This window comes from Myxocyprinus asiaticus, chromosome 21, assembly GCF_019703515.2.
Source record: "Myxocyprinus asiaticus isolate MX2 ecotype Aquarium Trade chromosome 21, UBuf_Myxa_2, whole genome shotgun sequence".
In the NCBI taxonomy this organism is placed as follows: domain Eukaryota; kingdom Metazoa; phylum Chordata; class Actinopteri; order Cypriniformes; family Catostomidae; genus Myxocyprinus; species Myxocyprinus asiaticus.
Genome location: NC_059364.1, coordinates 31,615,439 through 31,641,546, shown reverse-complemented (window position 1 = coordinate 31,641,546; position 26,108 = coordinate 31,615,439). Strand labels below are relative to the sequence as shown.

At 38.0% G+C, this 26,108-nt stretch overlaps 1 protein-coding gene across 1 annotated transcript in view; it reads left to right on the top strand.

The window, feature by feature from the left end:
* Window positions 1–21,967, top strand: part of LOC127411856 (GDNF family receptor alpha-4-like) — a 152,072-nt gene extending 130,105 nt beyond the window's left edge. Inside the window, exons 3-8 of the mRNA XM_051647694.1 lie at window positions 605–685; window positions 6,981–7,326; window positions 9,520–9,629; window positions 11,390–11,524; window positions 17,328–17,506; window positions 20,676–21,967. Of these exons, the coding sequence (XP_051503654.1) occupies window positions 605–685; window positions 6,981–7,326; window positions 9,520–9,629; window positions 11,390–11,524; window positions 17,328–17,506; window positions 20,676–20,804 (980 nt within the window). The 3' untranslated portion in view covers window positions 20,805–21,967. The remainder of the gene's footprint in view (window positions 1–604; window positions 686–6,980; window positions 7,327–9,519; window positions 9,630–11,389; window positions 11,525–17,327; window positions 17,507–20,675) is intronic.
* Window positions 21,968–26,108: the final 4,141 nt, after the last annotated feature.

Sequence of the window (26,108 nt, the reverse complement as noted above, 5' to 3'; positions counted from 1 at the left end):
GAGTGATCAGTGGCTCAGTTATTTGCAATATGATGTAGCATAGTTATTTTAACTTCAATTATCAGATTTTTTGCCTATTGGCACTTTATATTGTTACAAAAACGTTTTGAGCATAGTTAATTCTTTTCGTAAAGAAATTTCACTGTTTGAGCAGCTTTTGGGTGCAACATTGCAGACACCAATTTAAATAATCTGTGCTTTCCCACTTTTTAAAAGCACCGGCCGGCACCATTCCCGCCCTATCTTCCTGGTTCAATAGGAAATATGTCAACACAGGAAAGAAAACTGTGCTTGCCAAGCTAGTTCATGGGTACTTTAAAATGTTGTCTCCATAGGCAGCTTACTAGGTTTTGGAACAGAGCAAAAATATCCACTTACACAATGATGCAATTACAAGTTCTAATACGTACACACACACTTCCCCGGAAAGCACTTCAATGGATGCTAATTAGACACTGCATTTAAAAATGCTAACCAGTTTGGCATTATAAAAGCATTACTTAAAAATGAACTTTTACCTGTGACACTCTCATTAATTCAAAGACACGGAATACTTTGTTACTATAGCCACAAAAAAAATTTCTGTGTGCGTGTATGTTTACAGGGCTGAGTTTGGTGGAGAATTACCCCTATGAACCTGTTGAGCGAGGCTTTGATTATGTTCGTCTGGCCTCCATCGCTGCAGGTCAGTGATTTGCACAGACACACGATGTTGATTATTTACTATGAACATTCGGAACTGATCACGAAGTGTTTTGTTGCATCTATGCCAAGCATTAGCAGTGAAGAGTTATTAATAGGGCAGAGCTTAATAGCTTACAACAAAACATGAGTGCTTTGTTTAATGTACTTGGATATAACATAGTTCAAGTTCATTTGCAATGTTGATGATAAACTGTGTTTCCTAAAAATGTGGCGTGCATTAGGGGGCCTGTCAACAAGCGGAGAACAAACATTTAGTTGTGAGCCAAAGATCCTCAAATCGGGCGTAACAGAGAATAAAAAGTTCGATAATATACGTTGGTTATCAGAACTGGTATCAATGTAGTTTCTTATCATTCTCATCTCTCTCCTTTCTCATTATGTTCACTTAAAATAACAGCATACCAACTTTAGAAACTTATTTTGGGAGGAGGCACATGACTAAAACTGTCAATTTGTCAGCCTCAGTTTATGGGGTGCTTAAGGCATGAGCTGAATTTTATGGACCCCGAGGGCAGCACATAATGATCCATTTACTCATCTCTCTCTCTCTCTCTCTCTCTCTCTCTCTCTCTCTCTCTCTCTCTCTCAATTATTCACAAACTTATGCGTTCAAGCACACACATAAAATAACTTTTAAACTGTATGGGAAAAGACAGAGAATGATTTCCTCTATGTAATGAAAGCAATTTGAATGTCTGTCATTCATGAATGACTTTTAATGACGGCTGGTCTCAACTCTCAAACACTGCAAGCGTTTTACAAGCCAACTTGATAGAGAGTAGAGACAACAAAAATCAAACACAAGCGTAGACATATAAATTAGAGGGTGGGGAGGAGAGGGAGAGAGAGAAAGTGAAGCGTGCTTTTGTGATCTAAAAAGAACAATGAAGAAACTGAGAAATGTGAGATTAATTAATTAAAAATGTATATATATATATATATATATATATATATATATATATATATATATATATATACAGTACTGTGCAAAAGTTTTAGGCACTTGTGAAAAATGTTGCATAGTGAGGATGTCTTCAAAAATAATGACATAAATAGTTTTCATTTATCACTCAATGTCAAACAAATTCCAGTAAACATTAAAAAAAGCTAAATCAATATTCGGTGTGACCAATTTTGCCTTTAAAACAGCACCAATTCTCCTAGGTACACCTGGACACCGTTTTTCTTGGTTGTTGGCAGATAGAATGTTCCAAGCTTCTTGGAGAATTCCCCACAGTTCTTCTATCTATTTAGGCTGTCTCAATTGCTTCTGTCTCTTTATGTAATCTCAGACTGACACAATGTTCAGTGGGGGGCTTTGTGGGGGCCATGACATCTGTTGCAGGGCTCCCTGTTCTTCTATTCTAGTCTTTTCTATTTGCAAAAGTAATGTTTGGGAGTCTAACATTTATATTTCCTATTGACACACTAAAGCTTAAGATATAAATAACCATCTTAAGACAAATGCTTTTGTGAAACATCTTATGTGCCTTTTCTTATAAGACTTTTCACAGTACTGTATATATACAGTATATATACACTACCTTTCAAAAGTTTTGAAACACTTGACTGAAATGTTTCTCATGATCATAAAAATCTTTTGATCTGAAGGCATATGCTTAAATGTTTGAAATTAGTTTTGTAGACAAAAATATAACTGTGCCACCATATTAATTTATTTCATTATAAAACTAAAATTTAATAATAAAAAATAAAAAAAAGGTTTTTGAAATTGAAAAAGCATCCCAGGGTGATACCTCAAGAATTTGGTTGAGAAAATGTCAAGAGTACATGTCTGCAAATTCTAGGCAAATGGTGACTACTTTGAAGATGCTAAAATATAACACAGTTTTGATTTATTGTTTTATTTTTTTAGTCACAACACAATTCCTATAGTTCCATTTCTGTTCTTCCATAGTTTTGATGACTTCACTATTATCCTTAAATGTGAAAAATAATAATAATAAAGAATGAGTAAGTGACTCTAAACTTTTGACCGGTAGTGTATATACAGTTGAAGTCAGAAGTTTACATACACTTAGGTTGAAGTCATTACAATTTCATTTTTTTAACCACTCCACAGATTTCATAGTAGAAAACTATAGTTTTGGCAAATCATTTAGGACATCTACATTGTGCATGACACAAGTAATTTTTCAAACAATTGTTTACAGACAGATTGTTTCACTTTTAATTGACTATACCACAAATCCACTGGATCAGAAGTTTACATACACTAAGTTAACTATGCCTTTAAGCAGCTTGCAAAATTACAGAAAATTATGTCAGCTCTTTAGGCAATTAGCCAATTAGCTTCTGATAGGCTAACTGACTAATTGGAGTCAATTGGAGGTGTACCTGTGGAGATATTCTAAGGCCTACCTTCAAACTCAGTGCCTCTTTGCTTGACATCATGGGAAAATCAAAATAAATCAGCCAAGACCTCAGAAAACAAAATTGTGGACCTCCACAAGTCTGGTTCATCCTTGGGAGCAATTTACAAATGCCTGATGGTACCACATTAATCTGTACAAACAATAGTATGCAAGTATAAACACCATGGGACCACACAGCCATCATACCACTCAGGAAGGAGACACATTCTGTCTCATAGAGATGAATGTAGTTTGGTGCAAAAAGTGCAAATCACTCCCAGAACAACAGCAAAGGACCTTGTGAAGATGCTGGAGGAAACAGGTAGACAAGTATCTATATCCACAGTAAAACGTGTTCTGTATCAACATAACCTGAAAGGCTGTTCAGCAAGGAAAAAGCCACTGCTCCAAAACCACCATAAAAAAGCCAGACTACAGTCTGCAAGTGCACATGAGGACAAAGATCTTCCTTTTTGGAGAAATGTCCTCTGGTCTGATGAAACAAAAATTTAACTGTTTGGCCATAATGACCATCATTATGTTTGGAGGAAAAAGAGTGAGGCTTGCAAGCCGAAGAACACCATCACAACCGTGAAGCATGGGGGTGGCAGCATCATGTTGTGGGGGTGCTTTGCTGCAGGAGGGACTGTTGCACTTCACAAAATAGATGGCATCATGAGGAAGGAAAATGATGGGATATATTGAAGCAATATCTTAAGACGTCAGCCATGAAGTTAAAGCTTGGTCGCAAATTGGCCTTCCAGATGGACAATGTCCCCAAGCATACCTCCAAAGTTGTGGCAAAATGGCTTATGGAAAACAAAGTCAAGGTACTGGAGTGGCGTGGGGTCCTGGGTAGCTCAGCAAGTAAAGACACTGACTACCACACCTGGAGTAGCAAGTTCGAATCCAGGGTGTGCTGAGTGACTCCAGTCAGGCTTCCTAAGCAACAAATTGTTCTGGTTGCTAGGGTGGGTAGAGTCACGTTAGGTTAACCTCCTCGTGGTCACCATAATGTGGTTCTCGCTCTCAGTGGGGCGCATGGTAAGTTGTGCATGGATGCCGTGGAGATAGCGTGAGCCTCCACATGCGCTAGGTCTCCTTGGTAACCCGCTCAACAAGCCACGTGATAAGATGTGCGGATTGACTGTCTCAGACGCGGAGGCAACTGAGATTCGTCCTCTGCCACCCAGATTGAGGCAAGTCACAATGCCACCACGAGGACCTAGAGCGCATTGGGAATTGGGCATGCCAATTGGGGAGAAAATCCCCCAAAATAAGGTATTGGAGTGGCCATCACAAAGCCCTAACCTCAATCCGATAGAACATTTGTGGGCAGAACTGAAAAAGCGTGTGCGAGCAAGGAGTCCTACAAACCTGACTCAGTTACACCAGTTCTGTCTGGAGGAATGGGCCAATATTCCAGCAACTTATTGTGAGAAGCTAGTGGAAGGCTAACCAAAATGTTTGACCTAAGTTAAACAATTTAAAGGCAATGCTACCAAATACTAACAAAGTGTATGTAAACTTCTGACCCACTGGGAATGTGATGAAAGAAATAAAAGCTGAAATAAGTAATTCTCTCTACTATTATTCTGGCATTTCACATTCTTAAAATAAAGTAGTGATCCTAACTGACCTAAGACAGGGAATGTTTTCTACGATTAAATGTCAGGAATTGTGAAAAACTGAGCTGAAATGTATTTGGCTAAGGTGTATGTAAACTTCTGGCTTAAACTGTATATATATATATATACTATTTTTTATGCATTTTAAACTATATGTGAGTATTATAAAATAGAAGATATATTTGTGAGTGTTTGTGATGTACTAGGGCAGTAAAAATAGGAGGGATTTGTTTGGCCCAAAAATTATGTTCTAACAAATTTTTCAGTTCCTCAGACAGAATCTGTGTATCCAGCAATAGAATAAAAACACTTTTTTATTATTATTATAGTAAAAGTTTTAAAATAGTCAGAAGCAAAAAACAAACAGCTATTTTCAAAATTGTTAAAATGGTTATAAGATACAGACACAAAGCATTGCCTATTGTACGATGGAGTTCCACCTTCATATAGATTCCACCAAAGTATTAAGAGAAAGAGAGAGAGAGAGAGAGAGAGAGAGAGAGGAGAAGGAGAAGGAGAAGTAGAAGGAGAGATAAACCAGGCTCTATGGCAGTGTAAAGTTGGCAGGCTCTCAGCGGCCCACATTAGTCTGATATGAAAAATGAAGCAGCAGCAGCCAGTCTCAGCTGGGACCTGCTCTGTGATAAAGACCAGACTCATTCAATTTTCATTCTCACACATGTTCTATTCATTAGCATCACACACAGGCCATGCAGACCTTACATCCACTTAGAGCAAACTAGCTCAGTCCTGCTTTAGGACCTGAGAGAAAGAGACAGTTTGTGTAGAACTGAAACCCTCATTTGAACAATGAACAAGAGCACACCTGTCAAAAGCTCATGGAATTGTGACGGTTGGGCCAAAACTGAGATTACAATAGAGGGCTTTCACAAATGGATTATATCAATTTAAGTTCTGGTACAGGAAGGAATGTTGTGTGAGATGAAAGTTGATGTCACTTTATGCAGTTTGAGACACCAGTGTGGTTTGGTATTCCGTGATATTGGTAACACTTTACAACAAGGTTCCATTTGTTAACATTAATTAACAACAATAGTTAATATGAACTAATAACGAACAATATATGTATATTTTAAAATCAAAAGTTGTAAATGTTAACATTTGTTAATGCACTATGAACTAATAATGAACAATTTTATTTTTATTAACTAGCATTAATAAAGATTAATAAAAGCTGTAAAAATATATATATATATTGTTCATTGTTAGTTCATGATAGTTCATAGTGCATTAACTAATGGTAATGAATGGAACCTTATTGTAAAGTGTTACCATGATATCTTGAATACAAGTCAAATCAGTTTTATTTGCATAGTGCTTCTCACTATATATATCATTTCAAAGCAGATTTTCAGAAAATAGTCCCTTTAGGCCATAGTGTGCCAGTCAAAGATGACTATGGCACGACAAAATACTCCATAAGATGACAAGGAAGTAAAATCTTTGAAGGAACCAGCCTCCTGAAACAGACCTGACAGTGAAATCAGAAAACAGTAGGTTGACTTTTTTCAGCTAAAATCAGTCTGTGCTTTCCAAATTTGAAACACTGCCCCCAGTGGCAAAAATGGTAAGTTTTGTTAGGTGTATGGGCATGTGTGAGCTCCATTTTTCAGGTGTAATGTCCAAGGAGGGGTGCCAAAAGTGAGTTCTTTTCAGCTGTACAGGCTGTAATACAGTGAAGAGGAATGCATATTTTATAAACTGTACCACCCAAACCAATGAAAATTGAATGTTAGAGGGGAAAAATGCAACCTCTGAATCACACTTGTCACTGATTATGCGAACACGATTACTTCCTGGTTTCATCGGGGTTTCCAAACCCAGGTCTCCCCCACTGCTGATGCAATGCTCTTCCAAATTTACAGTAAATGCACATATACCAAAATATTGTTTAGTTACATACTGTAATATGTGCAATACTGGACATATGTTTAATGAATACATTTAACTTAAAGTAAAAGCTCATCCAAGAATTTTAATTTTTGGGTGAACTAGTCTTTTAAGTGAGATCCTTTAAGTAGACTTAAACTGAAATGCCAGAAAGGCTATTTCAAAATTCAGGAGCCTACCTCTATGTGGGTACAGTGTTGACTAGAGTACAATAAGCTTCCATTTCAGCACTGGACAGCAACCACATGACTGCAATGGCCCAAGTATTTTTCTCTGCATGCCTGGGCAACACTAATCAATGCAGGCAAGTGTAAATAATACACTTAATCCTTAAAGCCCTACTTCTCTTTCCTCATTTCAGAATCTGAGGTGGGCATGACAACAGTGAACCGTTGTTTGGATGCTGCCAAGGCCTGTAACGTTGACGAGACATGTCAGAAGCTGCGCACGGAATACGTGTCAGCGTGCATCGCTCCATCAGCGCGAGCTGGACCATGCAACCGTGCACGCTGCAGCAAAGCGCTAAGAAAGTTCTTCGACCGCGTGCCACCCGACTACACGCACGAGCTGCTCTTCTGTCCATGCTCCGACACCGCATGTGCAGAGCGACGACGCCAGACCATTGTACCTGCTTGCTCATTTGAAGAGCGGGAGAAACCCAATTGCCTGGCCCAGCTACGAGTCTGCGAGGCTGACTATGTCTGCAAGTGGGTATTGAGTGTTAAAGTCACTACTATAATACATAATCAGCTCTTTTGAAGAGCTTGAAGATTGGCCATATCATGGATAGCCCTGAAACCTTAAAGGAATATTCTAGGTTAAGTATAAGTTAAGATCAATCGACAGCATTTGTGGTATAATGTGGGATACCCTAAACATTTGTATTTTTATCTCCTAAATCTAGATTACAGTGAGGCATTTACAATGGAAGTGAATGGGGCTAATACGTAAACATTAAAATACTCACTGTTTCATAAATATAGACACAAGATGTAATCAATATGCGTGTTAACATGATTTTAGTGTGATAACATTTCTTAACTTTTCTGTGAAAATGTATATCCAATTTTATAAATTCGTTATCATGGCTCCCTGTGATCATGCAAAAATGATGATATAAACAACTTTACATCTAAAATAAACCATGACAGAGAAATTAATGTGTATGTAGTTTAATGCGATGTAGAGGTATTTAAAGGTGCACTAACAAATTTGTCCACGTTTTACACCTAAAGAAATAAATAGTACTTTTGAAAATTTAAGTTTAAATGAATATTACACTCACCTGAGAAGACCATGGTGCAGATAAAACTTTTTTATTCTACATAAAGTTGGTGTCACGTGGCCACCGTGTTGAGATCACATGACCAACCATGTCAACCTGCAATAACATCAAATGAACGCCAAGGGTGCTCATGTGAGACGACGAATAACAGCCAGCAAAACTGAATTATAAAAAAAAATACTTGTTATGTGTTTAGTTCAACTCAGAAAGTCAGAATTTCCAATTTCCTACTTGAAGTCAGATTTGCAACTTGGAAACTCCTCTCTGCTGAAAATCATACACCTGCAGAACAAATGCTAGCTTTACATATCACTGTTTATCCTCTGCTATCTTGTTGCTAGAATAATTTTTTGTTGACACCTGCAAAGCTAATGGTAGTGTTGTCATTTTGTTTACTTATATGTACCTTTAAGATTGGAAGATGTAATTTTGTTCCAGGAATTTCCCACATTTTACTTTGAATGGAACACAGCATAAGTGCACCTAAGTGTATATAATAAATAATGTAATATTTTATATTTATTTGACAAAAGTAGCAATTTATGAGGTGCTTATTCTCACTGTATTCTTCCCTACGACAGTACAACAAACACATTGCGTCTCAGTATGACTCTTGACAGCTAGAATCACTTTAAAAGGCTCTGAATAGAGCTGAGTTTGGGTGGCCATATTTGAAACTCCCTCTTTTCACCATCACAATTAAACACACAGGCATTCATCTATCTTTGTCATCTATCAACTATCATGCTTACCCACGCTCAGAACCAGGACGGCCAGCCTAACAATCTGCTGACACAACACATTACACAAGAGGAGATCACTTACCACCACAATAGCCAGTTAGCATAAGAAATTGGCAGGGAATGTGCGTAATTCCTCTAAGACTGAACCGGTTAAATGATTGATTGGTGACCAGAGGATTGAAAGTATGTGATGTGTGTGTAAATCACCCTGGCTGCTCTCTGGTACTCTGTTCCATTGGCTGAGTATCTAGCACTTTCCCAGAGCTCTGTATTGCAACAATTAAAATGAGAGCACAGTGAATGGACCAGAAGTGTGTATATGTGAGGGGGGATAGGTAAAGCACTAAACTGAATATTGGGGGCAGTAGCAGCAGGTGCTTTTCAAAAGCGGGGAAGCGCATACTATTTTTTATTTTAGGTGTCTGTAATGTTGCTCCCAAAAGCTGCTCTTCAAACTACCACTCAAATTACTGTATGAAAATAACTGACCAATCTCAGAACTTTTTTAGCAATATTTAATAATGGCAACAGGCAAAAGATAAGATTATGAAAGATTATTACATATATTAAACGTCATTGCCGCGTTTCTGATTACATTTTAGAAAAGTCGTGCTTCCTGTGTAGTCTTGTAGGAATCACCACTGGGGGGTACGTGACCCCTAAATGTCTACGAGTGGTTAGAGCCCTGGAGAGAACTAAGAATGGAGTTGTGTTTTGGTGTAAATTATTTTCTAAGCAGAACAGAAGAGGACAAAACAGAACAGAATATGTAGCCCTTACTACACATACTGTAGTGTAAAAGAGCATAAAGAGTTTTTGGGAATGTGTTGCTGACTGGCTGGATGATGGATGTGTTGTTGTGGTTCCCCCAGGTCTCGCTGGGCTCAGTTCCAGCACGACTGCCAACCCTCCGAGCTCACTACCAACGGCTGCCTGCATGAAAATTACGGAGCCTGTCTTATAGCATACACCGGCCTGATAGGTGAGAACTCTGGGCAATATAGCCCATCCTGGCTTATCACATGCAACAGTCAGATAGATTACAATTGTGGGCAATAAAATCTTATCTGGCTGAACTTCAACACCAACTGGTAGATTTCTGGAAAAAAAAGACAGCTCTGACATCTCACAAGCTTGTGGCAGTGTAACAGACCTTATCAAGAATGCATGTGGATGTAAACTCTTAAAATTACATCCTGTTCTGTCATAATTTTCTCACTCAATTTTCTTGCTCCAAACCTGTATGACTTTCCTACATCCATGGAACACAAAAGTAGATGTAAGGCAGGATGTTTAAACTGCTTTTTTCCCATATAGTGAAAGTGAATAGGGACACTATCAAGCTCCAAAAATGAAAAGTAGAACCATAAAGCACCCTTAAAGTAGTCCATAGAATGTGTATGCTAAGTGCCTTCTGAATCCATATTATACTGTAGCTAATTGTGAGGACATTTGTCATTTTTTGCACTGCAAAAAAAGTATGTTTGTTTTGTTTTACAGTACAAATATCCAAACTTCCTTAAAACAAGATACATTTACTTAAGATGCAAAACTGCATAAGATATTAAGACTTGTTTACAGATAATATATCTTGAATTGAGTGTATTATTCTTATCCCAAATTGAAATAGTTGTTTCTTGTTTTAAGCATAATGCTCATCGAAATTTATTAAATTTTATGCAAGAGAAAAATGATGTTTAGATATTTTTTTACTGGAAAACAAGACTTTTATTGACAAGTAAGTGATTTTTTTGCAGTGCACATAAAATCTTCAGCCTACAACCGTTCTGAAATCTCATTTGGCTTGACATAGAGTATATTCAAATATGGTGCGTGAAGATTTGTGATGCCAGGTTTAATGTCAATGATGCCAAATGCCATTGCTCGTCTTATTTTGTAGCTGATCGCATTGCACCCAGTTTAAATATGTTGAAGTGCCAAAATGAGATTTTAGTACAATTAAGACAACATATGAAATGGTTTGAGAAAACCAGAGAAGAGTTTATGGCATTAATGAGTGTGTGAGTCAGAGAGATAGAGAAAAAAGAGATGTAAGGGAGAAAGAGAGAGAGACCAAGCACTCTGCCCAGGCTGTTAGTCATTACAGCAGTATTTTTCAAGAGCGGTTGTGAAGATGTTGCACTTTTGTGTTCTGGGACAAAAGAAATCAATGTGTTTAAACGAGTCCCTATCAGACCATAGAGCCCTAGAATACACCACCTCCACTTTTCCCGCTTTCAGTGGACTTCTTCTGCGCTCGCTCACTCACACAGCGCAAAAGCACTGTCATTTTCTCTCCCTACTGAACAAAGACATCTCTAAAAACTACGAAACTATATCCTCTGCAATCAATGTTCTAGTGTACTTATATAACCCTCACACACAAGATATAGATTGACAGAGCTTTTCATATGTCTCTTAGCTGAGAGTCTATAGAGTAACACAAGGTGATTGCATAACAGTAGCAAACATTTCATCATGAGAAAGGTGAGTTGCTCTGTGCAGATTTGCTTTATTCAGTTAGAGGAGTATTATAGAGGATTCGTTACATGCAATGAGTCAAATACAGTTTGAATATCTGCTTTTCATCTACAGTACATGGTAATTTTTGGTAACAGATATTTTTTCCCTAATGCAGGACTCGGATATCACTGCTGGGTACTGAATTTGGGTTTCTGTACTTCAACTAATGTTCTGTTCTCTTTGCAACCTCTCTCTCTCTCTCTCTCTCTCTCTCTGTAGGTAGCATTATCACACCAAACTACCTAGACAACTCTACATCCAACGTGGGACCGTGGTGCTCTTGTGCAGCAAGTGGGAATTTCCGAGATCAATGCAACCACTTCCTCAGCCATTTCCATGACAACAATTGCTTGAGTGAGTAGCTCTAGCCTCTGTTAGATCATAAATAAATGCACCGTATGGGAAAAAGTATGTGGACACTCCACACCCATATGTGCTTGTTGAGCATTTAATTTAAAAACTATTGGCATTACACAGTAGTTGGTCCACACTAACAGCTTTCACTCTTCTGAGAAGGGTTTAGTCTAGATATTGGAACATAGCTGTGGGGATTAGCTGTGGGGATTTGCTCTCATTTAGACATAAGAGCATCAGTGAGGTCAGGCACTGATATTGGTGATTGGGTCTGGCTCACAGTCAGCATTCAAATTAATTTCTAGAGGTGTTTAGTGGGGTTCAGGTCTTGGCTTTGTGTAGGCCAGTCAAGTTATCAGATTCACTCATTGTGAATTCAGTGACAGGAGGTTGAAAGTTCTGCTGCTGAAAACAGTCTGTACTCACTGAAATTCAAACCATTGCCGAAGCTGGAAGTGTTGTTGACCAAAAAGAGTTGTATTTGATGTAATACAGTCAACAGTCCATAATATTTACTCTGCCCCTATCTTAAACCCCAATCCCCAAGCCTAACTGTCAGTGGAGTAAAAATGTAAATTTAGAGCAAAAATGCAACCCCTGAATCACACTCAACATTGTTTACATGAATGCATAATTACTGCTTTCCATGGGAGCAAAACCTGTGTTCTTTCTGGTTTTCTTTGGACCAGAACCTGTGTCTTGAATTGAACCCAATTACTTACTGGTTTCCATGGGACTAGAACCCACGTCTCAGAGTGAAACCGATTACTTTCTGGTTTCCATGGGACCAGAACCTATGTCTCGGAGTGAACCCGTTTACTTCCTGATTTCCATGGGACCAAAACCTGTGTCCTGAAGTGAACCTGATTACTTAATGGTTTTCATGGGACCAGAACACTCATCTCGGGTCCCATGGAAGCCAGAAAGTAACCGCGTTAACTCCGAGATGAGGGTTCTGGTCCCATAAAAACCATGAAGCAATCAGGTTCACTTCGGAACACAGGTTTTGGTCCCATGGAAACCAGAATGTAAACGGGTTTACTCCGAGACGCAGGTTTTGGTCCCATGGAAACCAGGAAGTAAACAGGTTTACATCCTGGTTTCTATGGGACCGGAACTCATGGAGTGAACCAGATTACTTCTGGTTTTCACAGCACCAGAACCTGTGTCTTAGAGATTGTTCAAGAATCGCGCTAATAGAAGCGCCACGAGGTGATTCAATTAATTCATTCAAGTCATGAATTGAATGATTTGTCTTAACTGGAATTAGATGGGTGTGTTCATGTAGTGTATCATAATAAAATCATTGTTATGAAATTCAAAATCTCACACACAGTTTGCACTTCATTTGATATCAAATAACTCAGGTGACACAATAAAAGAGTCAGCATAGAGACATTTTTGCATGTCTACTCTTCCTCACTGTCAGCACTATTATGGTGCAATCAGCAGCACTGAGAGAAAATTCACTTGATGTAACGTGTTAGAATGAAACTTTTCCTTGTGTCTATGTGTGTCCATAAGAGGCATTAACATCATCACGAGCAAATTATATCTTCAGAAGAGCGCTTGGCCTATGACCCACAGCACCCTTGAGCTGCTAATAGCAAACACACCATGTAAACACATCCGTTTTGCTGGTGGTGTGATGATGCAGTCTGACCGTTGAGCTCTTAGAGAATAGCTCCAGCCCTGACAGAATGTTTCCCTGCTCCAGAAGTGCTTTAGTGTGATCTTGTTTCTCTTGGGTACCTCCAGCGTTTACAAAACTGCAGAGTCTGGTTTCCCCCCATTCCTAACCCTCCCTCCTTTCCTAATCTATCTGAGGGTCTTGGGGCAGACTGTAGTGCTGGGTCGGTGTGTATGTGTGCTGATTCAAGGCTAAGCACAGCCTCTGGTGTCTCGGTAATTGAGCGTAATTTGGCTCCCCGCAGTAAAACTAATGGAGCGGAGACAGCCGGAGAGTAGCAAACAGGACAGAGGCAGCACCGGATGGAGGGAAACAGCTGAAAGAGCTTTTTTGACAGTGAGTCCGCTGAGGCTGGCCCTCACTTCAGCTGTTACTGAACAAGTTCTGCTGGCTACACCAGCTCCCAAACCAAAAGCGTATCCCTGGGAGGACAACGAAATACTGGACAAGTATTACAGGAAATTCTTCATTCAGTAGGTCTAAAAAACAGCTTAAGTTAGGGGGTCAACAGCCAGCAGAATTGGAATTAGATGGAAAGTGACAGTGGTTCACTAATGCAGTAAAAACATGTTTCTGTGTCATAACAATAATTTTAGCTTGGTATGGAATGAGTGATGAGTGTTTTGATGAGAAATGTGTTGCAAGAGTGACATTATGGCTCATCAGCAATAGCTCCTAACTGCAAATACAGTCATTTTTAAGTCCCAGGGGTTGATTTTCTTTTTATTAAAACTAACTGATTTTTTCTTTTAGTTATATGAAAGCCAAACTTTTTATCATGCCTTTTTACTAGTTTTCATATGCTTTTTGTATATAAAGTTTATTGTTTTACCCTTGTTCCAGACCCAGATTTGGACCCAAACTTAAAAAATAAAAAATCTTTCATACTATTGTAACATTTTTAAAACTACGATAATCTATGAGTAGATAAATAAAAAAATAACTTTTTCCATATTTATTGTGTGAAAATGATTAGGCATTGAGGAAGGTCACTTGTGACCGAAACATTTGCCGTATTCTAGTAAAGCTGTGGTTTTATCTCGCATTGAGTGTTCTTGTTTTGTTTCTTTATTATAGTGTGCGGGCCTTTTTTTGTATTTTTTGCCTATGTGAAAATGATTTATAGAAATTTTATACAAATTATGACTGACCCTTAGTTTGTGACCATCATTTCAATCACGACCAACAGTTTTGAAGAAAACAGAAAAACCAATGAAAAATATGGGCAGAATATGTTATTGTGTCATTTCCGATCAAAAATATTATTTAATTGTATTTAGGATACAAACAATTCTAGCTATAAAATGATCCTTTGCAAGACAAAGGTGTCTGACATTTTTATTAGAAAAATAATCAAATGTAATTTACATGACCATCATTTCTACCACAAAATGAGTAGTGATCTGAGATGTGACAGAAATGACAGTTGTTCAGGATGGAACAGGAAAAAAAATACAGATTTCTCCTGTGATGCAGAATATCTACATATTAGTAGAAAAATCAAGTAATGAGTGTTAAAAGGAAAATATGTGTATTTTAAGGGAGTTTAATTTCTAAAACTCCACAGGGGACAAAAGTGCCCATAGCTAAGGAAACATTGTGTGTGTGTTTGTGTGTGTGTGTGTGTGTGTGTGTTTCTGCATTCATGACAGTGCACTACTGTACAGCTGTGATCCCCCTCAATAGCTTCTAAAGTCCTGCTGGACAGGCAGTGGAGGTCACAGAGGAATCACCACTTTTACATTCACTGGAAACTCACCACTGCTAACAGCAGCCATTCACACTTTAATTGCTTTCACTTCCACAATTCCATTGTGACTTTCATCCATGAGAGAAGAGAGCGAGAAACAGAGAGGAGACTGAAACCAAATGTTCCGCATCGCTGATGAAATGTCTCTATAATTGTTGTCTTCTTTTCCCTGTCCCTCACTTTCTCACTTATCATGTATAACATCCACACATGTCCTTTCAGCCATGACAGAGCATAATACTGTCTCTACATATAGACATTGATGCATATTGGTTTTGTTTCCATGCAGTTATTCAGCAGTGCTGCGAGTAGGCAATTTCAATCTTGGTCAACTCATGGTGCCTTGCTAAACATTCAGAGTCTAATAAACTTCACAACATATGCACTACTCCACTGGTTACAGGACCCATGCTCATGATGTGTTATGACTGTTATGAGGTGATGTTGGATAATGAGGGCTTTGGGTGAAGGTTAACTGACAGAAATGATATTATAACAGTAAACTTAACCTCAACCCTTGCCCTGTACTATTCAAAATACATTACGGGCTATGTTATTAGGTCTTTTGTATGTACAGAGCTGTACTGCACATTATAAATATTTATAGCAGGTGGTATGATGCTTAAGAAGGACAATGTAATAATGACATAATTAGGCACTATAAGTGAGGTATTCTTTGGAAGTCACTCTCTGGTTTTCTCCCTCTTGTTACATTTCCCCTGAAAAATTACAAACGATTAAGTAATTAGTGTTTCAATTAAGGGAGAAAATTAATTCAACCACACCACCGTTCGCCATTCATAAATCTAATAATATATTTTTTCCAACCAAAATATTGCTTTCCTTAACGCCACAAGTGTTAATATCAGGCTCAAATATCGAGTCATATACAGTGCCGTCTTCACATAACCGTGTCCTAATTAAAGTGACTTTCATGCTGCAGTAATTTTCAGACAAGCGACCCACTAGACAAATGAGAATTAATACATTTAGATTATTATCATTAATATGGCCTGTAACTACAGTGTCACAAATGCACTCACATATAGCTAATAAAAATGGAAAAATGAAGGGGAGTATGATTTGAAGTGCACATTTAGGTTTTATTTCAAAGTTAATTTTGCATGGACGGCTGTAAAGAATATTTCAGAATGAAAGGAATATTCCAAGTTCAATACAAGTTAAGCTTAATCAACAGCATTTGTGGCATAGTGTTGATTACAACAAAAAATAATTTAGACTCATCCCTCATTTTTCTTTTTTTTTTAATAATAATAATAAAATAAGCAAAAACCGCAGTTACAGTAAAGAACATACAATGGAAGTGAATGTGACCAGTCCATAAACATTAAAATACACACTGATTCAAAAGTATAGCCACAACAAGACGTAAACATTATACGTGTTAATATGATTTAAAATCAGGGATTTACCAGCATTAGGGCTTTTACCAAGTTACTGGGATTACAGCCATTATGTCATCATGACAACAAAGTTGTATATTGGAAATAACATTACACAAATAAGGTTAGTAAGCGATATTATCACACTTACATCATTTTAAATGTATAATGTTTATGTCTTGTGGCTATGCATTTGAAAGGGCTATACCCTTTCACATCCATTGTAAGTGCTGTACTGTAACAGCAACATGCCTTTGCTTTTTCTTTTTTTTAATAAACGAGGGACGAGTCTAAATAATTTTTTGTGGTAATCAACATTATGCAACAAATGCTGTCGATTGACTTTAACTTGTATTGAACCTGAAACATCCTTTAAGACACATACTGTAGGTGTAAGACACATACTTGGTATGTAATGTAATGGAGGTAATCAAACTTTGTTACGAACCAACAGACAGACAGAGGCATTGGAGGCACACTCGAATGCACGGCAATTAATACAACCAATCCTTCTGCTAAGGGAAAACACACTCAAAGGAAATAAAAAACATAAGCAAGAAAATGGGAGACATGGGCAAAGAAATAAGGACAAATGGCAAGCCGCTAAGAAATACAAGTCCTTTTTTATATTTCTGGAGGGCAGGATTAGCCGATCGGTAATATAGGGATTTATATTTGAAACAAACCATATTTAGAGCATGAATCAGATGACTGAGTTGGTGATCTTGAAAATGCTTGTCAGCATTCGTGTTGGATAATTTATATATAACCCTGTCCTCTCTCTTCCCCCAAGTGTGTTGCTGTTATTGTTAGAAAGCATGTTGACAAAATCCAAACTCATTTAGTAAAAAGAGACATATCTCAAAGAGAAAGTTAACTGAGGCATGACTGCCTTCCAGACGTACTCGTCTAAAAAAGCCAGGGCAGTGATTGTGTCTCTTTCTCTCTCCTTTCATACAGGAAATGCCATCCTGGCTTTTGGGAATGACACACACCTGAAATCTGCTACCAACCAAGCTCCAGACTCTAACACCAACACTTACAACCAGATCTTAGTCACCAGCACCGAGACTACCACCTCAATTGGTGCTGCCATGGAGTCTGAACAGAACATCCTCCAGCCACAGATTCCCACACAGGTAGTACACCCTTTATACTGATTGGTCGATTGGTCAGTTTGTCAGTTCACCCAAAAATGAAAATTCTATGATAATTTACACACCCTCATTTTGCTTCAAGAGTATGACTTACTTTCTAACGTGGAACAAAAAATTTAATGTTTTAATGAATATCCCAGTGCGTCTTTTCAATACAATGGCAGTGGATAGCGATTTACTTTAGAGGAAACCCAAAAATGAAAATTCTCTCTTCATTTACTCACCCTCATGCCATGCCAGGTGTGTATGACTGTTGTCTTCTACTGAACACATACAAAGATTTTTAGAAGAATATTTCGGTTCTGTAGGTCTTCACAATGTAAGTGAATGGGTTCAAAAAATGTTAAGCTCCAAAAGGATGTTAAGGCAACATAAAAGTAATCCATAAGACACCAGTGGTTAAATCAATATCTTCAGAAGCGATATGATAGGTGTGGGTGAGAAACAGATCAATATGCAAGTCCTTTTTTTACTATAAATCTCCACTTTCACTCTCACATTCTTCTTTTTTTTGTGTGTTTGGCAATTCACATTCTTTGTGCATATCGCCACCTATTGGGCAGGGAGGAGAATTTATAGTAAAAAAGGACCTAAATATTGATCTGTTTCTCACCCACACCTATCATATCACTTCTGAAGATATGGATTTAACCACTGGAGTCATATGGATTACTTTTATGCTGCCTTTACATCCTTTTGGAGCTTAACATTTTGGTACCCATTCACTTGCACTGTGAAGAACTACTGAGCATATTCTTTTAAAAATCTTCATTTGTGTTCAGCAGAAGAAAGAAAGTCATGCACATCTGGCATAAGGGTGAATAAATGATGAGAGGATTTTCATTTTTGGGTGAACTATTCCTTTAAAGCTTCAAAAAAGGACGCAATTTTTTATATATATAAAAGTAGTCCATGCAACTCATGCGTCATGTTCCAAATCTTTTGAAGGCATACGATTTGTTTTGGTGAGAAACAACCTGAAATGTATATACGTTTTTGTGAAAACCTGCACACCTGTAACTTGTTTGAGTGCATGAAAGAAGCTCGTTCACAGTGACCCGCATGTTCACTTATTTTTAGTGCTAAACAGAAGTTAAAATGCATATTTTGGTTTTATATGGTTAAGTTAATTTTATCAATATATGGATGGCTGTATGTTTCAGAATGTTTCAGAACACATACTGCAGGTGTCTTAGTATTCAGTGCTTTCAAAATGTATTCAGACCCCTTCATTTTTTTAACGTTTTGTTATGTTGTAGCTTTATGCTAAAATGCTTTAGATAATTTTTTTTCCCACATCAATCTACACTCCATACCCCATTATGACAAAGCAAAAAACAGATTTTTGATAACTTTGCAAATGTATTAAATACTGAAAATATACATTGACATAAGTATTCAGACACTTGAAATTGAGCTCAGGTGCATCCCATTTCTCTGAATCATCTTTGAGATGTTTCTACACTTTGATTGGAGTCCACCTGTGGCAAATTAAATTGATTGGACATGATTTGGAAAGGCACGCACCTGTCTATATAAGGTCTCACAGCTGAAAATGCATATCAGAGCAAAAACCAAGCCATGAGGTCAAAGGAACTGCCTGCAGAGCTCAGAGACAGGATTGTGTCGAGGCACAGATCTGAGGAAGGCTACAACATTTTTTTGGCTGCATGGAAGGTTCCCAAGAGCACAGTGGCCTCCATAATTCTTAAATGGAAGAAGTTTGGAACAACCAGGACTCTTCCTAGAGCTGGTTGCCTGGCCAAACTGAGCAATCGGAGGAGAAGGGCCTCAGTTAGAGAGGTGACCAAAAACCCGATGGTCACTTTGGTTGAGCTCCAGAGATCATGTGTGGAAATAGGAGAAACTTGCAGAAGGACAACCATCACTGTAACACTCCACCTATCAGGACTTTATGGTCAGACGGAAGCCTCTCCTCAGTGTAAGACACATAAAAAAGCACCTAAAGAACTCTCAGACTGTGAGAAATAAGATTCTCTCGTCTGATGAAACGAAGATTAAACTGTCTGGCCTCAGTTCCAAGCATCATGTCTAGAGGAAACCAGGTACCGCTAATCACCTGCGCAATACCATCCTAACGGTGAAGCATGGTGGTGGTAGTATCATGCTGTGGGGGTGTTTTTCAACGTCAGGGACTGGGGGACTGGTCAGGGTTGAAGGAAAGCTGAATGCAGCAAAATGATATCCTTAATGAAAACCTGGTCAAGAGCGCTCAGGACCTCAGCCTGGGCCGAAGGTTCACCTTCCAACAGGACAATGACCCTAAGCACACAGCCAAGACAATGCAAGTGTGGCTTAGAGACAATTCTGTAAATGTCCTTGAGTGGCCCAGCCAGAGCCCCCAATCGAACATCTCTGGAGAGACCTGAAAATGGCTGTCCACCAATGGTTACCATTCAAGCTGACAGAGCTTGAGAGGATCTGCAGAGAAGATTAGCAGAAAATCCCCAAATCCAGGTGTGCAAAGCTTGTCGCATCATACCCCAAAAGACTTTAGGCTTTTATTGCTGCCAAAGGTGCTTCAACTAAGTACTGAGATTAGGGTCTGAATACGTATTTCAGTTTTTTCTTTTTAATAAATTTGCAAAGTAATCAAAAATCAGTTTTTTCCTTTGTCATTATGGGGTATGGAGTGTAGATTGTTGATTGTTTTTAAAGCATTTTAGCATAAGGCTGCAACATAACAAAATGTGAAATAAATGAAGGGGTCTGAATACTTTCTGAATGCACTGTATGTAAGAATTGGTACACACATCAGTATATGGCACTCTAAGGTAATCTAACTTTCTTTAAAACCAATAGAGTTTTTTTATTATTATTATTATTTTATTTATTTTTTTTACATTACAAACAACTAAACCAATTTAGGTCAGATACTGTCTGTCTGAACAAACCCAAAGATAGTCTTAATCTCTCATTTTCTAATGTATACATCGGAGACATATCCATCTAATGGTGGAACAGAAATAGAAAAGAGGGGATGACATAACAAAATGGTAAAATACAGAAAAACAAAGTGGAAAAAGACAGATGCAAAGAAGAGATAAAACATCAGGACACAGAGGGATGATATGAATGGGCACATGCAAATCATGTCATGTATCTAAACTTGCCTATTTTTGTCCCGCAGATGAACGAGAGAGACAGACTCTGGGGTGACTCCACGCTTCCCTCTCCTGATCTCTATGACAACAGTCCTGCAGCAGCCCACCTGGCCATATTACTGTTGCTCCTCCCCTTCCTGCTGTTGGCTCTCTGACTTTAAAATGAAGCAACCAATCAAAACAACTTGGAACTGCGACAGTGTGTGTGTGTGTGTTCATGAGTTTTAACCTGTGCCAACCGCATTACAATAACTCCTTCCGAGAGAACGCAAGAACTGCAAACATCTCTAAAAATACAAAACCCTACCCCATTTCAACAATCCAGTTTAGTGATTCATTGTCTGGACACTTACGCAATGACTGATTTCAAGGGTTTAAATAATTGTGTGAATGTGTCTCAAACTATTCTGGACTGAAAATTGTGTAAGATAAAACCCCCTCTATCTTCAATGAGACTTAAATGCAGTGGCCTGGCAGCTCATAAAAAATACAAAAAAATCATAAAAAAAGAAGAAATCCCCACCTGTTCATCATCCATATTTTAATATTTATTTTTTCCCAGCTCTTTTGAGCGTAAGACATTGGTAGGTGTGTTGTATATTCACTGAGGTAGAAGTGTGTTTTGTGATGTCTACTTGAAGGAAAAACACTGGGACGAGTGGTAAACGAGGAAACCAACTTAATTATATGTACACTAGAAGTGTCTATGCTAAGAAGTACTTCACATGAGAATGGGCTTCAATGGGTTACAGAGATGGTCTTTATTTTTGTAAAGTGGTTGAATTGTTGAGATGCTTCTCCTCCTCCTCAAGCAGTCCTAGAGTCGAGGAGTGCATTTTTTGTTATGAAAATGTTATGCAAGGCACAAGTGAACAGCAACAAGTGCAACATCTGGATTAACGGCCCTGTGAAAGCATTTGAAAAGCGCAATTTTCTTTTCTTTATTTAAAAAAGGAAGTTGGGACTGGGCATATCGAATGACTAGTACCTTTTTTAAATAGCCTTAAAATATAGGTTTAAAAAAATAGTTCACACAAAAATGAAAATTGTATGTTTATTTACTCACCTTAATATCACTCCAAATCAAATAATTAAAATATGCTGAAATCAAATATGGCGGCTACATCAGTAACATCAAACCTCATTGGTTTTCATTGCATCTCATGACCAAATGTCATGAGGTCATGTTGCAAGAACCGTATTTAATTTTAAAGCTTTATTAATGATTTGATTGTTAATAACAGCTTAAATTTCATTCAAATTTCATTCAAATTTCAAAATTTCTTACATGGTTTCAGAAGACTTGGAATAAAGTGCATACGATAGCTTTCACTGTGTTGCAGTGGTGTTTTTTGTTTTATTTATATACTGTATATGTGTGTGTATATATATATATATATTTGAGTTGTGCTCAAAAGTTTGCATACCCTGGCAGAAAAAACTGTCTTTTATTTAAGGATAGTGATCATATGAAGCCATTTATTATCACATTTATGAGCCATGGGGAGCAGAAAAGAACTGTCAAAAGACCTGCGAAACAAGGTAATGGAACTTTATAAAGATGGAAAAGGATATAAAAAGATATCCAAAGCCTTGAAAATGCCAGTCAGTACTGTTCAATCACTTATTAAGAAGTGGAAAATTCAGGGATCTCTTGATACCAAGCCAAGGTCAGTAGACCAAGAAAGATTTCAGCCACAACTGCCAGAAGAATTGTTTGGGATACAAAGAAAAGCCCACAGGTAACCTCAGGAGAAATACAGGCTGCTCTGGAAAAAGACGGTGTGGTTGTTTCAAGGAGCACAATACGACGATACTTGAACAAAAATTAGCTGCATGGTTGAGTTGCCAGAATGAAGCCTTTACTGCGCCAATGCCACAAAAAAGCCCGGTTACAATATGCCCGACAACACCTTGACACGCCTCAGCTTCTGGCACACTGTAATTTGGAATGACGAGATCAAAATAGAGCTTTATGGTCACAACCATAAGCACTATGTTTGGTGAGGGGTCAACAAGGCCTATAGTGAAAAGAATACCATCCCCATTGTGAAGCATGGTGGTGGCTCACTGATGTGAGCTAAAGGCACAGGGAATCTTGTGAAAATTGATGGCAAGATGAATGCAGCATGTTATCAGAAAATACTGGCAGACAATTGCATTCTTCTGCACAAAAGCTGTGCATGGGATGCTCTTGGACATTCCAGCACGACAATGACCCTAAGCACAAGGTCAAGTTGACCCTCCAATGGTTACAGCAGAAAAAAGTGAAGGTTCTGGAGTGGCCATCACAGTCTCCTGAACTTAATATCATCGAGCCACTCTGGGGAGATCTCAAACGTGCGGTTCATGCAAGACGACTAAAGACTTTGCATGACCTGGAGGCATTTTGCTAAGACGAATGGGCAGCTATACCACCTGCAAGAATTTGGGGCCTCATAGACAACTATTACAGAAGACTGCACGCTGTCATTGATGCTAAAGGGGGCAATACACAGTATTAAGAACTAAGGGTACGCAGACTTTTGAACAGGGGTCATTTCATTTTTTTCTTTGTTGCCATGTTTTGTTTTATGATTGTGCCATTCTGTTATTACCTACAGTTGAATATGAATCCCATAAGAAATAAAAGAAATGTGTTTTGCCTGCTCACTCATGTTTTCTTTAAAAATGGTACAAATATTACCAATTCTCCAAGGGTATGCAAACTTTTGAGCACAACTGTATATATATATATATATATATATATATACACACACACACACTGGCGGCCATAAGTTTGGAATAATGTACAGATTTTGCTGTTTCAGAAGGAAATTGGTACTTTAATTCACCAAAGTGGCATTTAACTGATCACAAAGTATAGTCAGGACATTACTGATGTAAAAAACAGCACCATCACTATTTGAAAAAAGTCATTTTTGATCAAATCTAGACAGGCCCCATTTCCAGCAGCCATCACTCCAACACCTTATCCTTGAGTAATCATGCTAAATTGCTAATTTGGTACTAGAAAATCACTTGCCATTATATCAAACACAGTTGAAAGCTATTTGGTTTGTTAAATGAAGCTTGACATTGTTTTTGTGTTTGATTTTGAGTTGCCACAGTATGCAACAGACTGTCATGTCTTAAGGTCAATATTAGGTCACAAATGGCAAAAAAGAAACAGCTTTCTCTAGAAACTCATCAGTCAATCATTGTTTTGAGGAATGAAGGCTATACAATGCTTGAAATTGCCAAAAAACTGAAGATTTCATACAAAGGTGTACACTAGTCTTCAAAGACAAAGGACAACTGGCTCTAACAAGGACAGAAAGAGATGTGGAAGGCCAGATGTACAACTAAACAAGAGGATAAGTACATCAGAGTCTCTAGTTTGAGAAATAGACGCCTCACATGTCCTCAGCTGACAGCTTCATTGAATTCTACCCGCTCAACACCAGTTTCATGTACAACAGTAAAGAGAAGACTCAGGGGTGCAGGCCTTATGGGAAGAATTGCAAAGAAAAAGCCACTTTTGAAACAGAAAAACAAAAAGAAAAGTTTAGAGTGGGCAAAGAAACACAGACATTGGACAACAGATAATTGGAAAAGAGTGTTATGGATCTTAACCCCATTGAGGTTTTGTGGGATCAGCTAGACTGTAAGGTGCGTGAGAAGTGCCCGACAAGACAGCCACATCTATGGCAAGTGCTACAGGAAGCGTGGGGTGAAATTTCACCTGAGTATCTGGACAAACTGACAGCTAGAATGCCAAGGATCTGCAAAGTTGTCATTGATGCACGTGGAGGATTTTTTTGATGACAACACTTTGAAGTAGTTTACGAAGTTCTCAACTTTTTTTTTTTTTTTTTAATTAATTTAGTTTGACTGACCGAATTCTCTATTAACCTTTATTATATGGCAAATAAACTCTGTGAAAACGTTTTGTGTTCCATGGAATAAAGAATGTCATACAGGATTTGGAGCAACATTAGGTTGAGTGAATGATGACAGAATTTTCATTTGTGGGTGAACTATTCCTATAAGTTTACATCACAGCCATGAACATGATTTGCTACTTGCTATTGCTAGTCAGAAGTACTGTAGAAGAGACATTCTCATTTAAGAGTATCGATTGGTCAAAAATTTGGATACGCCCATGAGTGCAAGATGAGTCATCAAAATGTTGTCTGTTTTCCCAAAAAGAGAAATACTGTAAATTTTAAATAAATATTTCTCCTAAATTTTTTTTTTTTTTTTTTTTTTTTTTTTTTTTTTTACTTTTAGGAGTACACTAGCATATAGATAGTCTTAGAGCTAACAGGCATGGACTAAAAGCCACAAAACAGCAATTTTGATTTCATGGGGTCTTTAATGGTTTCCATTGTTGGGTTCTTGAGCAGTTCTTGTGTACTTCACCTGTGGATATAGGTGTGTAAATTATAGTGAATCAAATTGCTTATTTTAAAAATGGAATATGAAGCACAAAACACCCTGTTGTTAAAACACTTCCTGTTCATGTGACTCAGAGCAGCTTTATCCCATTTCCTAGATCACTGTTTCACAATCACAGTCAATCTGAACGAGCACAATGAAGGTCCATTGATTCTCTCCAGTGACTGACGGCACAGTATTCTGCCTCCTCATCCTATGAACACTCAACATATGCACATATGTTTTGTTGCTTTTTTGTTCTCAAGTGTCCGGTGATGACAAACAAGGTGAATGGAAAGTAAATGCTCTGACCTCCGACCTCCAGAGACTATTGACCAACCGGCTTTTTGCGTCACAAAAAAGGGCACAGCATTTCTGTCAAATGGGTGAAACTTGTGGATTTTACTTGTTACTTCCTGAAAAATAAAGCTGCCAGATATTAATGTACAGAATAAAATGTGCGTGTCCAAGTATGTACATTTTTGAGGTGAGTGGGTTGAGCAAGTATTTTATGTTTGCTGGGGGGGATGGGGGTGGAGGATATAGACATGTTAAAATGTGTTAAAACTAAGAATACTGTACTCTTATTGGTAGATAAACACATAAGCACACCTCAGTTCAGATCACACACAAGCAAACACCTACACAAACAAAAACACACCCAGTTAGTGTAGTTAAAACACAGCTACTTGAATGATACTGCCACAAGACATACTCTAAAAAATATAGCTGAGCAAAAATCTTAACCCAGGAGGGAATACAATTTTAGATATTTACATGCACATTGTTGCTTTTGAGGCCAGGGGCTGTCACATCTTTTACAGAATACCCCCTCACAGACAACAAAAAAAACATCAAAAGTTCTTGGGATATTTTACTAAACACTCTGCCAATGTAGTTTGTCAAATGCAAATAAATGGCTAATGGTGTGAGATTTTCATTCAGTTATGGAGCAACACTGTATGGGTGTACTGCACTGTATCTACATGAGCAGAGACACATTGACAGCCCTCTTTCATAATCCCATATTGACTGCATTT